The sequence below is a fragment of the Cryptomeria japonica genome, chromosome 6, assembly GCF_030272615.1.
Source record: "Cryptomeria japonica chromosome 6, Sugi_1.0, whole genome shotgun sequence".
Lineage (NCBI taxonomy): Eukaryota > Viridiplantae > Streptophyta > Pinopsida > Cupressales > Cupressaceae > Cryptomeria > Cryptomeria japonica.
This window is the reverse complement of record NC_081410.1, coordinates 248,263,036-248,278,736: the sequence shown is the minus strand read 5'-3', so window position 1 is coordinate 248,278,736 and position 15,701 is coordinate 248,263,036. Positions and strand designations below refer to the sequence as shown.

Sequence of the window (15,701 nt, the reverse complement as noted above, 5' to 3'; positions counted from 1 at the left end):
TTATTTATCTAATCTTAATGACTATACACTCCTATGACCTGATTCATTGAAATTTCTATTCTATGCTCATACATAAAGATAGGTGATATTCAAAAATAGCTTGAGAAATTGTTGTATCACAAGTACCAAGTTATTGTATGTTGACCTCCTTGATTTTGTTGGCTTTATAATTATGGAGAAGATTGAAAACCATTCTTCAATTATTCAAGATGTTCTAAAATTATTTGATGTAGAATTATGTTCCTTTTAATTCTCCAAAAATATATATATATACTTTTAAAATAATTTCTAAATATGAATTGGTTATGAATTAATCCACATTAAATGCATTTAAATAACAACATAATAACATCTTCACTTGTGATGCAGGCCCTTGCGAGATGACGATACCAAATTCCAACGGCTATCGGCAAGACAAAAAACTTGTGGCTTGAAGCTGATAGCACATATTCTCCGATATCTACCTCGCTTGATCATTCAAATATATTCACATGTTAGCCATAGCCAGGCTCTTTAACGTGTGAGTTCCTGATTGCCTTGAGCATAATACAATGCATCTTGAATCAGCATTGCTGGACGCTCACCTCTGCAATTCAGCTCCTAAACTCACGCCAAATGGCTTCAATCAATCAAACCCCAACCTTAAGAATCGGGGGAAGCTTCCCCAATTTTTTTTCGCAAGCGACCGTGCAGCCCCTCGAATAAGGGCCACATTTGCCAATCCACGCGTGAAAAATTTCCACTATTGTAACGTCAGAACCTCAGAGACGTCACAATGTGGTTTTGTAGGAGACAGAGCCTCGAGATCGGACAAGATACTAGCGAGGAGTTTGCCAAGCACAGTGAACGCCGGCGCAATGGCTGACTTGTACACATTTATACGCGGAGGGCCGCTGGTGGAGAAGACAGTGGAGGTGAGCGAAGACAATATTGGGGAGTGGCTCGAGTGCGGAAGCCGTGTTTGCCGGCTTTTAGGGTTTGATGAGCATCTTCTCACCCCCGAGCAGAAGGCGAGGGTTTTTCATTATTACGCGCCTGTCTATCTCTGGTGCCAACGCCAATTGTCGCATCACAGGGACAAGTTTCAACATGATGGTCACTCACACATTCCTCCCTTAGTCGTATGTATTTTCTGCTTCGCTATTGTTTTGTTTTCAATTCGTAAATTCATCACTTCCACTTTGGATAATATTTCATGGCACAAAACATTTTTATCTCTTCATATTATGAAATTCTTTTATATGCTTATTTATTGATGGTAAGGTCATATCTTATTCAAATATTGAAATTGGGACAAATTGAAATTACAAAGATATTTAATTACAAGCAGTTTCGAAATAAAAGCCACAAGCCACAGTCTTATACAATATGATCTGAATTCAGTAAGGAATTCGTTAACAATACAAGGTAAGCAGAAACCTGCAAGTGTTGCTCAACAAGATGGACAATAGCAAGAACTCGAAGAGCCAGAGTTGTATGCATCAAAAGTCCCATTATTTTATCCAAAACTGAGTTTTAAACATCAACATGGAATTCCAATAGTCTTTGAAATCCAACGGATTTGAAATGAAGAGTCTTTGCAAAATAAAATAACAACAAATTACAAATTTTCAAAAAAACTAGGAATTTAGGTACTCCAACTTGGTGGGGCCATAACTTTCAGCTCATAACTCGAAATTTGAAACGGCTTACACCGTTGGAAAGGCCTCAAACAGAACTAATTTCAGTCCCTTAACACTATTACCTTCGGCATATTGAGTTAAAAGATTGACAACACTTTCAACTCCAAGTTTCGCTCCGAAGGTCTTCGAAAATGCGATTTACTAAAATGTAGAAAATACTGAAAAATTAGATTTTTGGTATTTCTCAATTTTATCACCTCCGGTTTGTTCTGGATCACATCCTCAAAAGCCTCCAGATCACGATATCATCTTAGTTGAGGCTATAGCCTTTCCAGTTGAAGTGGCTGTGATGATTCAGCTGTTAGGTTATTTGAAGAGAATAGAGAACATGGAAGGACACCACTGGACCAGAGTAGTAGTAGGAAAAAGTAAAACAGAAGACAAAATATATGGATGAAACAAAATAAGTTTAACAAATGGATGAATAAATAAGGAATTAACATGCAAGAGTGCTCAAATAAATGTGGAAGTCAAAAGGTATGTGAGAGAGAGGAAAATCTGTAATGCGGATAAGACAACTCAGACGTCAAAAGGAATATTATGTTAAGCAATTCAATCCTACAGTTGACCACAAGAAAAAGCACTAAATAGGAGTGGATATAAAATGGAAAATGATAGTGCTTATAGCCCAACTAAGAACTAGCACACACCGTCATAGGTACGAAATGGAGAATAGGAGAACACCCAAAGAGAAGTGGGTTGAGAGGGTTTGTCATCTCTACACATCAGGATCAGTAAAAACAAAATGGCATTACATTATGGAGTGTATGCTTATAAGGACATTTGAATCAATTATGTAATACTCTAACAATAAAGACTTTAATTGCTTTGTTTGAGGAAGAACGGATAACAAAGACGATAGATTACTTGATCAAAATTTATAGTAGAAGAACCATGATTAGCAAGGAAATAGAGGACATTCAAAAATAGGGGCTGTGGTTTGATGGTTGGTGCTTTTTGTTGGTTATTGTATAGTTCAACTCTCAAGTCCCACAAACATCCTAGTCTCGTGGACGTTTTTGAAGACTTTCGTATCATTCATCATTTGTTACAAATAGTTTGACATATGTTAATATTTCGGGTAGGTGAAACCAATCAACAAAATCTACTACAGATTTAGCTATAGTGTTTTTAAGAAATATGAGACATACCGATTTTTTGTAGTGTCATTCACCTTTTTTGTATGTCAAATACAAAAAGCTTGAAGCTTGCTTCCATGGGTGGTGGTTGGTGCTTTTTGTTGGTTATTGCATAGTTCAACTCTCGGGTCCCATAGACTTCCCAGTTTTGTGGATGTCATTAAAAACTTTTGTATCATTCATCATTTGGTACAAATAGTTCTGACATATGTTAATATTTTGTGTAGGTGAAACCAATCAACAAAATCTACTACAGATTTAGCTATAGTGTTTTTAAGAAATATGAGACATACCAATTTTTTGTAGGGTGTGTCATTCACCTTTTTTGTATATCAAATACAAAAAGCTTGAAGCTTGCTTCCATGGGTGTTGCAATTGGGTTGATTTCATTCAATCGTTGTGAACTTCTCAAGTAACTTCTTAGCATACTTTGTTTGAGAGATAAAAAGTAAAACACAACCTTGGGTTTACCATACTTTCAATCGAAGAATTTAATGCAACGAGCCAAGATCAGTCATATCAAATGACTTATTTAGTTCTTTCTTCACTTGAGAAATCACCTTCTCATAACTGCCAGTGATAACAATATCATCGAGATATATGATAGGATTACAATTTCTCTATGCTCTTTTCAGATGTACAAGTTATAATCTCAAAGATTACAATAAAAACTGTGTTCATATATGTTCATCAATCTTGATGTGCCATGCACAAGATGCTTGCTTCAAGTCATACAAAGATTTGACTAATTTATATACCTGATTTTCTTTGTCTTTGACTACAAATCCTTCAAATTGATTCAGGTAGGTTCCTTTTTAAGATCAACATTTAGAAATGCACTTTTGACATCCATCTAATGGTGGTGCTGACTAAACTGTGTGGCAAACTGAAAAACAGGCCCGATTGTTTCTAATATTGTCACTGCAATAAAAGTCAGTCCATAGTCAATGCCTTCCTTTTGTGCATATTTTGCTACTATTTGAGCTTTGTATTTGTCAACAATTCTGTTTACCTTTTACTTTATTTGGAATAACCACTTGCAGCCTATGGTTTTCTTTTTCTGCTAGGAGATCAACAGGCTCCCTTGTGTGGTTTCTCATGAGCGCATTTCTGTTCTTTCAGTTCTGAAGATTGAACCACCGTGCTCATTTAAGCTAAATTTACCTCTTCTTAAGATATGTTTTTGGACTGCTCCATATTTTTCCACACCTTCCAGGTTTGCCTTTGGATTTTGTTGAGCAATGAACGCCAGGATCATTCTGATCACTGGATCTAGCATTTCTTTAATTTAGGTTCTTAGAATCTGTTTCTTCTTCTTCTTCCTCAAGATCATTTTCTTCTCCATCGAAGTCTTCTTTGATGTCTTTCTTCACATTATTTTCCTCCAACAAGATAGCTGCAGGTTCATGTTTAAGATCTTCTTCAAATATCACATCTTTGCTTATGTGCATCTTTTGAGTTGTAGGATCAACTGGATTATAGACCTTAGAATTTTACTATACCGAAGAATGATACATGGAGTTTTTTTTTTATCAAGTTTGTTCTATGTTTGTTTTGGAACATGTACATAACTTTTGCTCCCAAAATATGCAGATGATTTGTCGTTGGTATTCTACTTGACCAAGTTTATTTGGGGGTGACACCATCCAAAGGTTTTGTCGGTACTTCTTTGAGAAAGTACAATGGTGCGTGGTTACAACTTGAGCCCCAAATTACCTCTCTATATTTATGCCATCGAGCATGCAGTGCATCACCCCTTGGATGATTCTATCCTTCATTTAGCAACTCCATTTTGTTGTGCATTACAAGTAGTTGTCAAGCCGGGTGCCTTGTATTGAACAACATTGCACAAACACTTTGGACATGTACTCCCTCTCTTAATCTCCGTGGAGTGTTTTCATGAAATGGCATGCTTCTTTTTCCACTTCAGCCTTGAAACACTTGTTGCAATGTCGTTGCTTGTAGTGTCCCTTTCTTGGATTACCTTGTAATTTTCTCGAAACTTACAAAATCCAAACGAAACAAGGAATTGTTGACGTGTATTTTGTACACAATCATACACAGAATAAAATACCCAAAGGCATCTTATCCTCTCTTGAATAAAGTCGCTAACTGCTGAAGATATCGCAAGAAGGATCAATTAGGATGACTCCAATGTTCTTTTTGGTAGGGTCTCTACGTGTGGATAAGCACCAGTGATCGTTGTGATTTGCTGTGTCCTCAAGGGGCCTTACGTTGCCAAAGATTTTACTAAACTAAAGAAGCTTTTACAAAAAAATAACAAAAGGATAGGGTTTTGCAAGAGGTCTAATCTAGTCTAACCCTAAGAATGACTTCATGTGGACAAGACTTGGCAAGATTCTACCAACTTCAATTTTGCCATAAAGTAACAACTCAATTGAAATTGATGCGATCTTCTAAGGTAACAAATGGTTCTTCAACACATCAAAGATTAAAGACACTACCACGAAGGTACATATCCAAGATACAATAACGATTGAAGGTTAAGTGATTCGAGTATTCTCCAGTCGACCACGCAAGGCGTTCCTACAATCAGCAAGAAGCTAGTGGTTTGGAAAGCGAATCCTACCAAAGATCAAGTCCAACACTTTGTCCTTCGAATTAACACACTACTTTGATTGAGAATGATTCAAGAAAATTGAACAACCATGAAGATAACCAAGAAAATTGCAACAAAACACCATAACTTCAATATTTCATTGATTTCAAAGTCATCATGTACAACAATTGTTTGAATTCTTTCTTCAAAGCTCAATCTTGCTACGAAAGTAAATTGCTTCTAAACTCTAATCTCTCATCAATAATCTAATCTTCTTCTTACATCTAATTCTTATTATGAAAATGAAATGAAATGAGGGTATAAATAGCATCCTCAATTACAATGAATGGTCCAGATCAAAAGCAGATCAACGGTCAAGATCATGACACCTAAACCCTAATTAGGGTTTGTTACAAAAGTTCCCCTTTTATTGCACAACATTAAATGCATAGCCAATTATTAAATTTGGCACGAAAATCTAGGAGACATAAAACCAATGACAACTAAGGTGCCATGTCATCTATAACAACCTCTCATCTAGAATCTTATTCCCTTTCCAATTCTCTTTTTTAGCATATGCAATGAATCTTGACACGATTCCTTCGATCTCAGCAATTGGAATCTCGGGAAGATTCTTCATTCTTTCTTCCAAGTGGATGACCTGATCAAATGCATCTAGAAGAGCTGCGTCCCATGTAAGTTCAAGTTCTTTAGTCTTTTCAATCAGGAGCATGGTAGCAAACATCTGGTCCTGTTGCTCATCTGTGATATTAGCGTCCTTGCAAAAGATGACCTTGATTCTATCCTCCAATTCCTGCAAATCCACATCTGTCTCAACTTCGATCCTCCTGCCAAGAATGATACGTAGTACCTCAAATACTCTGTCCTGGATCGGGTTGATCACCTCCTCAACATGGCTACATCTAGTACTGATGTCCTCAAAGAGAACTTCCTTCATCTGGAGTAAGGTTGACCACTGAAGTAAACTGTGAGGTCCTCCATCCATAATCTTTTCCTGCGCTAAGACCTTCCTCGATGTTTGTCTGATTACCTTCAAGACAGGAATGATAACCTCTTTGGTATGAGCAAAAGCAGCTACTGTTATCATCAAGTCGTGGATAATCTCAAGAACCTGGATAGCCCTATGAATAGTCTTCATCATCCTTGTTGTAAATTCTACGGCAACTGTATGAGATTTGTCCATCCAAGTACTCATACGCTGGACCATACTCTTGAATCTCTCTGCCTCACCAATTGATTGAAGGGGAAGTGCCTGTATGGGTGATCTTGCTGGATCCTGACGTCCTAAAGGTTGATTGAGATGGCTGAAATATGTTCTCCATGCACCAACCTCTCTCTCAAGCTTCCTATTCTTCTCCATTTCTTCCCTAAGTTTGTCTTTCAAGGCCTCAAATGAATCGGTGGCATCATCAAGTGTCTGCTCGGCTGTGGATGGACCTAGCTCAAATGTCTCTATATCATATTCTTCTGCTAAGATCTTGCCTTCATACTTGTCCACTGCCGGTGTAGCTATCTGCAACTTTCTGGATCCAGTTTCATCTCTAATCATCTTGGACATCTTGGTAGCCTTCCTCTTTTCTGTCACTTCCTGGGAATGTCTGACAAGGCTCTCCAAGTCAATTACATTGTCTTCATCTTCAATCACGATCACCTTAGTTAATCTTTCCTTCAACCAATCTGGGATGGCAGATCTTGTCTCTTTAACCTGTATTTCCTTGGGCAATTCTTCTTCTCTGGGAGGAGATGTTACTTCATTATCTTCCCCATCTTCATGCAACTCATTGTCTTGAAGAGATCCACCTGTTGCCTGTCCTTCTTTATCATTCTGTACCATTGACTCCATAGAATCTTCCACTTCAAGTGTCCTCTTCTCAGGTCGAGAAGATGTGCCGGATGAACGATCTCGGTTGGCCCCTTGCTTCTTCTTGGAAGATTCTCTCTTTTCAGGTCTCTCTTTCCTCTTCGAGCCTCTTGGATGGAGATCGCCTTCACTTGCACTTCGAAGGTTGCCTTCATTTGTATTTCTGGGATTAGGATTACCTTCGCTTACACTAGCTCCACCTTCGGCTGGTTTCTCTTCCAAAGTGAAAGTCATAGCTATGCCTTGCTCTCTCAACTTCTGATGCTGCACATCAACCCATTTGCGAGTACAAGACAAGACTGGAGCCATCAAAGCATCTAGATCCACGACCTCGGGCTCATTCCAATCTAACCTTACTGATTTGCTTTCTCGATCATAGGATGACTGGAGATGTCTGCCACTGTCTTGAGCTTGGTCGACCACTCTGTAAATCTTGCATTTCCTGATGAAATCCAAAGGCAATCTAGAATGCATCTTTCTTTTCACTTCAAGATCGTCTAAGAGATTCATCATAAAATCTTCTATCTGAAATTCATGCTTAAACTTCCTACCGACTGTCTCCTCTATATATCCATGTGGATCAAAGCTTTCTCTCAAGGCAAAGGATGAAAAAGAATACAAAGCTAACTCCTTCTCTGCGTCATCCATGGCTAAAGCATTAGGACATACCTCAACTGAATTGCCTAAGATGATAGGTACAGGAACTCCATTTCCATGTCTGTGTCTGAATGCCTTCGCATAAGCTGCCAACTGTCTTGTTACCTCAAGTAACACTATTCTGTCTGTCGGATATCTCGGCAACATGTATGGAGGTGAAGGACATCCATGAACTCTGATATAAGTAAACTTCGGAAATTGGATAAACCAAGCACCGTACCTCTTTACTAGTTCCTGTGCATCCTGTGATAATCTGTTGTGAATCCCACCTTGCAACGTCCTCGTGATGTTCATCGTGAAGGTATCATTAACTAACTTGTAGTTGCTTCCTGGCGGATGATGCAAGTGGACATAGGAATCACAAACTCTGACCTCGCCGGGTCCTCTTCCAATCACTCCTCTGTGAGGTAGTCCTGCATACTCAAAGCTCCTAATCAAAGCATATATGACGTATGAACTCATGTGGAAGGACTTGGTAGCCTTTAGTCTCCTCAACTGTACGTCCAAGCAATGGCTAATCATCCTAGCCCAATGAATTGTTCCTTTTCCCTGAACTATCACCTGGATAAAGTAGAACATCCACCTTTCAAAGTAAAAGGCTTGAGGGGCTCCTGTGACTCGGTTGAGCATTGTAATCAAATCTCTGTACTCCTCCTGGAAATCAATCCTATGTGGTGTGTTCGGGATCTTGCTCAGGCGAGGACGACTCTTGAGTAACCAGTTCTTGTTGATGATGCTTAGGCAAGCATCTGGATCATCTTCGTACATGGACCTGGCTCCTTCGATGCTCTTGTATATCATATCCCTGTGCTCTGGAAGATGGAAAGCCTCACTTATAGCCTCTTCTGAAAGATAAGCTAAAGTGTTTCCTTCCTTGGACACGATTGTTCTGGATTGAGGATCATAATGACGAGCACACTCGATCATCAACTCATGGCATTGTACTGCTGGAGGGAAGCCGGCCGCCTTAATGATGCCACTTTCAATTATTCTCCGGGCGACAGGTGATGGCTTACCAATGTAGGGGACCTCTCGAAACTTCTTCGTGCTGAAGTTGCCCAAGTTGGTATCTCCAATGTTGCTCCATTTAGACACGATCTTGGTCTCCACTTCTTCGGTCTTTTGATCTTCCTTCATGAGAGCTGGACGACTGGTGGATGCTCCCGCCTTCGGGGTCGCCATACCTACACAACATTTCATAATAAGTAACTAGATATTGCAATGCATAACATAGATTAGATTAAAGATTAGGAAACTTCATGATAAGTCCTTGAGTTATCATTTCCTAAAAACGATTGAGCTACTGGAATTCAAAATTTCAAAATTCAAAATTTGAAGCTATGACGATCAAAATTCAAAATTCAAAACAAGGGATCTTCGCCATACCTCACTTGAGAGTTTAACTCTAAAATGCAAAAAAGAAGAAAATCGCCTAGGCAAAACTCGAAATTTGGTGGCTTCAACGTGATCTCTCTCAAGCTAGCAACTTCGCCACCTTTGGGGGTCTTTGACGTAGTCTTGGCAAGTTCGCCTCACTTGAAACTAAGCTCGCACTCCCCTTTGAAGATGATGTTCGCACCTTCCTTTAATGAAATTCGCACTTCTCCTTTATGAAATTCGCTCCTTGTAAATACAAATCGCATACCTCTTTGTCTTCTCCAAATCGCATATGAATGAGAGTGAAATAATGATTTGAAAATGAAATTATCACCTTCCCTTTATAGGCGCTTACCTTATGTATTACCTTAGGCCGACTTTGCCAAAATAAAGAAATTAAAACAATTTTTAAATAAATAACAAGGGCCGACTTTTATAAAATATTTAAATCCAAGCGCTCCAATAATAATTAATTCATTTAATGCCTTTGCAATTAATTAATTCGATTTTTAAAATAGGCAAAATTAATTAATTAAATATCCAAGCGCAATTTTTAAATGCTATCAATTTGATTTATCGATTTTTTTCTAGCATTTAATAAAATTTAAAAAAATTGTTTTAGCGCCAAAAATTAGGAGAAGGGAAAGATACAAACCCCATCGCTCTGGTCCCTGGGAGAGGGACAGGAGCGAATTATCCTTTTGACCTTGATTCTTGTGCCTTTGACGTTCGAAACCTCCATCTTCATGTTGAAACTGGCATTTTTGCTAAGAATTTCAAACTTGATTAACTTGGTTTTGTGGATGAGTGCCTTTTATGACCATTATCGCCCTGGTCCCTTGGTGAGGGACAGGAGCGAACTTTATGCTCTAGCCAACTTTTGCTATCTTTCAACCTTCGCTTCTTGTTCATTGCCTTCCAAACGATATCTTCGACCTTGTGTAACCTGGCTTTGTCACGATGAAAATCGCCCTGGTCCTTGACTGAGGGACAAGAGCGAATTTGTCTCCTTGTTCAAATTGATCACCATTTGACGTTTGGTTTCCTCTCATATCATCTTCTCAAGACGCCTTAGACCTTGTGCAACCTTGTACGTCCTTGACTTGGAGTGATTTGAACTTGAATGGAAGGCAAGATAATCATCATTTCGCCCTGGTCCCTGGCTGAGGGACAGGAGCGAATTTGCATTTTCAAGCTCAACTACACTTTGCCGATTGCCAAATTTATCTTCAATGGTCTCGTTATGTATCCTTTCATTCATCTTTGGCTTGGAATTTATTCAAACTTGGCAAGAAATTGACCTAAGGCAAAAATCGCTCTGGTCCCTGACTGAGGGACAGGAGCGCCTAGGCCAATTTGAGTCTCCTATTGATGTCTTGTAATCTTCAATTTGTATTCAACGGGTTCATTTCATCCTCCTTTCTTGCTTCAAACTCAAAACTTGCTCAATCTTCACCCAAATTTTTCCCTATGAGGAATTTCGCTCTGGTCCCTGGGAGAGGGACGGGAGCTACACTGAATTTCGCCCTGGTCCCTGACTGAGGGACAGGAGCGAACTTTGCATTTTTGGTCCGTTTTCCTTCACGAAGGCACTTAAAGTTATATTCAATTGATAAAACATATCTCCTTTGATCTCTTCAAATCGTCAAGTTGTTCAAATCCTGCAAGGACAAGGCAATGTTTGATTTTGAGCTTCGGTCCTTCACTGAGGGACAGGAGCGATTTTTACTCCTGGGACATTTCCACGCTTGTGAAATTCTTCAAATTATATTCAACGGAAAGATTATGCCTCCCTTTATCACTTCCACTTTGAAATTCGTTTGGATCCTGCAAGGACAGTAAGATTTTTGAAAACGAGCTCCAGTCCTTCACTGAGGGACAGGAGCGATTTTGCTCCTACAGGCCAAAATATCATGATTTCGGGACTACAATCACTTCACAAGGCAAAAACAAGACCTTTCCAATACCCGGGATCAAATATCAAAATTTTCAAAATTTGGTCAAAATCATTCAATTGGACAAAATTCGCAATTTCATCATTCACACTTAGACAAATTTAGACTCTTCATTCAAAATTCCAATTGAAAATAGACCAACTCACTTAGCCTCTGGCGAATTCACTTTATTCAAAATTGCATCCTACGAAAGGAAGCTTGAAAAACTCTCAAGATTGACTGGATTTTGGCCTGAAAACGACAAAACAGAAACCCTAAGGCTTGACCCTTAATCCAGACAACTGACAAACTACCAAAACCCTAAAAAGCAGAGAAAAAGAACAGGCAAAACGAGCAAAAAGAAGGGGCCCCCATTTGCATGGGGCGATGTGTGAAATGGTCACAACAGGAACATAACTTAGTTAGAGAGATAATTGTTACCTAAGAATAGAATGAGGTAAGTCTGTGTTGGAAACCTGCAACCAAGTTAGATAATAATGTAGACATAATACATATAACATATCCATCTCTAGGGTTAAAGGAGAAACACACTTATTGGACATAAATCCAAACAATCTCATAGGCTCAACCATAACGAGGATGGAGATAGGATGGTCATGATGAGGTGCCCTAAATATCTTTGGCCGTAGGCCGAAGAGCTCCCTCTTGGCCTCATAAGGTCCTTAATCATGCTCATGAGGTGGTGTACCTAGCAAAGCCTATGCATTTTTCCCCTCCATCATGCTATTCTTCTCTCCCCTTATGATTGAGGATCCCCTTTCTTGTCTACCTCAATATCTAATCCCTATAGAGTTTGGAGGGAAGATTGCAATAGGGTGCCCTTGATTCAACTCTAGGCCCAAGGTTAGGACCTTATCCTCCTTGGCCTCATGTGGTCCTTAACCATCATCATGAGGCGGTCTTGTGGTCCTTAACCAATGGTCCTTAACGATCTTTACGAGGTGCCATACCTAGTAAGGAAGCTTTCACCATTCCCCCTATCGTGTCCCTTATCCCTCCACCACAATTGGAGACATCAATAACATACAAATTATGCATCACAATACACAAACATTATGCACCATTATCTTTATTATCAATATACATAGAGCATGTTTGCAAGGATACGAAGTGCATGGATATTAGATTATTCCAAGAAAGTAGTTTATAAATGCATAAATATTGTAAGTGCATAAATATTACAAGTGCATGGATATTATAAGTGCATATTATTATATTGTTTTCATCTATTCATACCAAATCGCAAGGGTTAATGTCCTCCGTGTTGGATGCTTGAGATCTGATGTTTCTTCCCTCCCCCACCCTCCCCCTCCTCAAATGAAACCTTCTTCCTTTTATATCTTCCATTGTGAGGGAGAAGTCACACCCCTTCAACATGCTTGCCCTTTGAAAGAGTCACAACCTTTCACAATCACCACCCTTCAAAAGAGTCACAACCTTTCATAATTTGTGTCCTCCCTTGGAAGAGACTTCCTTATTTACTTCCCATTCCTTACCCTTCGAAAGAGTCACAACCTTTCACAATCACCACCCTTCAAAAGAGTCACAACCTTTCATAATTTGTGTCCTCCCTTGGAAGAGACTTCCTTATTTACTTCCCATTCCTTACCCTTCGAAAGAGTCACAACCTTTCACAATCACCACCCTTCAAAAGAGTCACAACCTTTCATAATTTGTGTCCTCCCTCTGAAGAGACTTCCTTATTTACTTCCCATTCCTTCTTCCATTGACTCTTCTTTGATTCACATGCTTCCTTCTTTCTTTTCTCCTCCCTGTCCCCTCTCAAATGAGGTTCTCTTCTACCTTTTATATCTCATGTTCAAGGTAGTCACAACTTTTCATTTCATTCCTTTTGACCATTCATTAACTTAGTGAAATCTTAATTATATTTAATTTTATATTTCAATTTAAATGTCATATTTATTCTTCTATATTTTAATTTTATTATTATTATTTATTGTTAAATCCTATTTAAAAGTGGGGATGTTACAGTCCGCCCTTCCCAAAATTGCTTGTCCTCAAGCAATGTCATATCTTTTTTTGGTTCACTCTAGTTATTCTCATATTCTAGATCAGCCAAAAATAGAAATCTCACGATGATAGGAATATGTTTATAGTAATCATAGATATTCACAAAGTAGACATGCTAGAAACACATCAGGTATGAACCAAACACAAAGCATACACACGGGTATATGCAAATACAAGCATACACACAAATATGCAGGCTGGCAAGATTATGCTTTGATACCATTTGTAATGTCGTTTTTCTAGATTACCTTGTAATTTGCCCTAAATTCACAAAATCCAAACGAAACAAGGAACATAACTTACTTAGAGAGATAATCCTTACCTAAGAATAGAATGAGGTAAGTCTGTCTTGGAAACTTGCAACGAAGTTAGATAATAATGTAGACATAATACATATAATGCATCCATCTCTAGGGTTAGAGGAGAAACACATTTATTGCACATAAATCCAAATGATCTCATTGGCTCAACCATAATTAGGATGGAGATAGGATGATCATGATGAGGTGCCCTAAATATCTCTAGCCCTAGGCCCAAGAGAAGAAACCTTGTCACTCTTGGCCTCATGTGGTCCTGTTGTGACCATTTCACACATCGCCCCATTAAAATGGGGACCCCCTCTTTTTTGCTCGGTTTTTCCTGTTCTCTCTGCTTTTAGGGTTTTGAGTAAGTGAGTGAGTCGTCTAGATTAGGGCTAAGCCTTAGGGTTTCCTTTTTGATATTTTCAAGCCGAAGTCCAGTCAAATTTTGAAAGTTTATTGAGCATTCTCGCATGGATTGCAATTTTGAAATAGGATGAGTCTGTCAGGATGTCAGGTGTGTCTGTCTAGGTCCAGTCGGAATTTTGAAAGCAAGTCCAAATTTTACCTAAGTGTTGATGATGGAATTGTGCAATTTTGTCCGGGTGAAATTTTGACCAAATTTTGGAAAGTTTGATAATTGACCCCTGGCCTTGGAGATGATCTAATTATGCCTTGTGAAGTGACTGAAAGCCTAAATTCTTGATATTTTGGCCTATGGAGGTAAAATCGCTCCTGTCCCTCTCCCAGGGACCAGGGCGAAATTGGTATTTTATGCATCTTGGTTATTGACTTGTTTCATTTGTCTTGTGCGGGGTCGCCAGGAGATGCAATCGAGCATAAATTGAAGGTTTTGAAGATTTTTTGAGACTCAAAATGGCAAATTTTTTAAGGTTTAAGGCCAAATCGCTCCTGTTCCTCTCTCAGGGACCAGGGCGAAATGGTTTACTTAGGGCATTTTGGGCCTTAATTGATCGAACTGGAGCATCAAGAACGCAATAAGGGATGAAATCAACATAATGGAGCACCCAGACTTAGTCGTTTGCAATGAAAAGTTGAACATTTGACCTTAAGGACAAAAATCGCTCCTGTCCCTCACTGAAGGACCGGAGCTTGTTTTCTCAAAATTGCACTGTCCTTGCAGGGCCAAGACAATTTTTGGATTGGAAGAGGTCAAGGAGGGCATGTTTTGTCCATTGAATATAATTTGAAGTAATTTGCAAACGAGGAAATATGCTAAGATGACAAAATCGCTCCTGTCCCTCACTGAAGGACCGGAGCTTGAACACCAAGTTTGCCTTATTCTTGCAAGATTAAATGATTTCATGACTTGGAACAGATCAAGTAGAGTACGTTTTTCCCATTGAATATAACTTGGATGGACCACGAAGGAGAAAATCAACCCAAGAGTCAAGTTCGCTCCTGTCCCTCAGTTAGGGACCAGGGTGAATTTTCAAGATAGCTCCTGTCCCTCTCCAAGGGACCAGAGCGATTTTCTTAAAAGACAAGTTTTTAGCAAGAGCGAAACAAGTTTCAAGTTTGACATGAAGGAAGGAAGGCGTGATCACCCCGTTGAAGATGATTTTGAAAGTTGGCGAAACACAAATAAGCTTATAAATGCAAAATCGCTCCTGTCCCTCTCCAAGGGACCAGGGCGAAATCTTGGTTATCTAGCCTCTCCCTCCGAATTTGAATGGGTCCAAGACAAGACATGAAGTCAAAATGATGTTTGGAATGCTTTAAAGGGGAACGAAGTTGCAAAGGACCACAGAACTTGATGGAATTGCCTAAATCGCTCCTGTCCCTCTCCTAGGGACCAGAGCGAACTCTTCAAGTGTGCCTAATTTTAGAGTATTACTATCGTTTGCAAGACTCAAGAAGGAATAAGACACAACGTTTTTCGCTTAGAAGGCAATTGGAAGTCGATATGATCAAGGGTTTGCACAAAGAACAAAGTGGCGCTCCTGTCCTTCAGTCAAGGACCAAGGCGATTTCTATGAAATCAAACATCTCCCTCCAGAATCACGCCAAGGCAAGAATTGTGCATAGTGAAGAACGCCTTTCGATGATGATAAACAAGGAATTGACCCCAAGGCTCGGCAAATTTTGGCTAAAATGT

General features: G+C 39.2%; 1 protein-coding gene across 1 annotated transcript in view; it reads left to right on the top strand.

The window, feature by feature from the left end:
* Positions 1–386: 386 nt before the first annotated feature.
* The window catches only part of LOC131079764 (D-glycerate 3-kinase, chloroplastic), an 86,542-nt gene continuing 71,227 nt past the window's right edge, over positions 387–15,701 (top strand). The window contains exon 1 of the mRNA XM_058017807.2: positions 387–1,121. Within this exon, the coding sequence (XP_057873790.1) occupies positions 552–1,121 (570 nt within the window). The 5' untranslated portion in view covers positions 387–551. The remainder of the gene's footprint in view (positions 1,122–15,701) is intronic.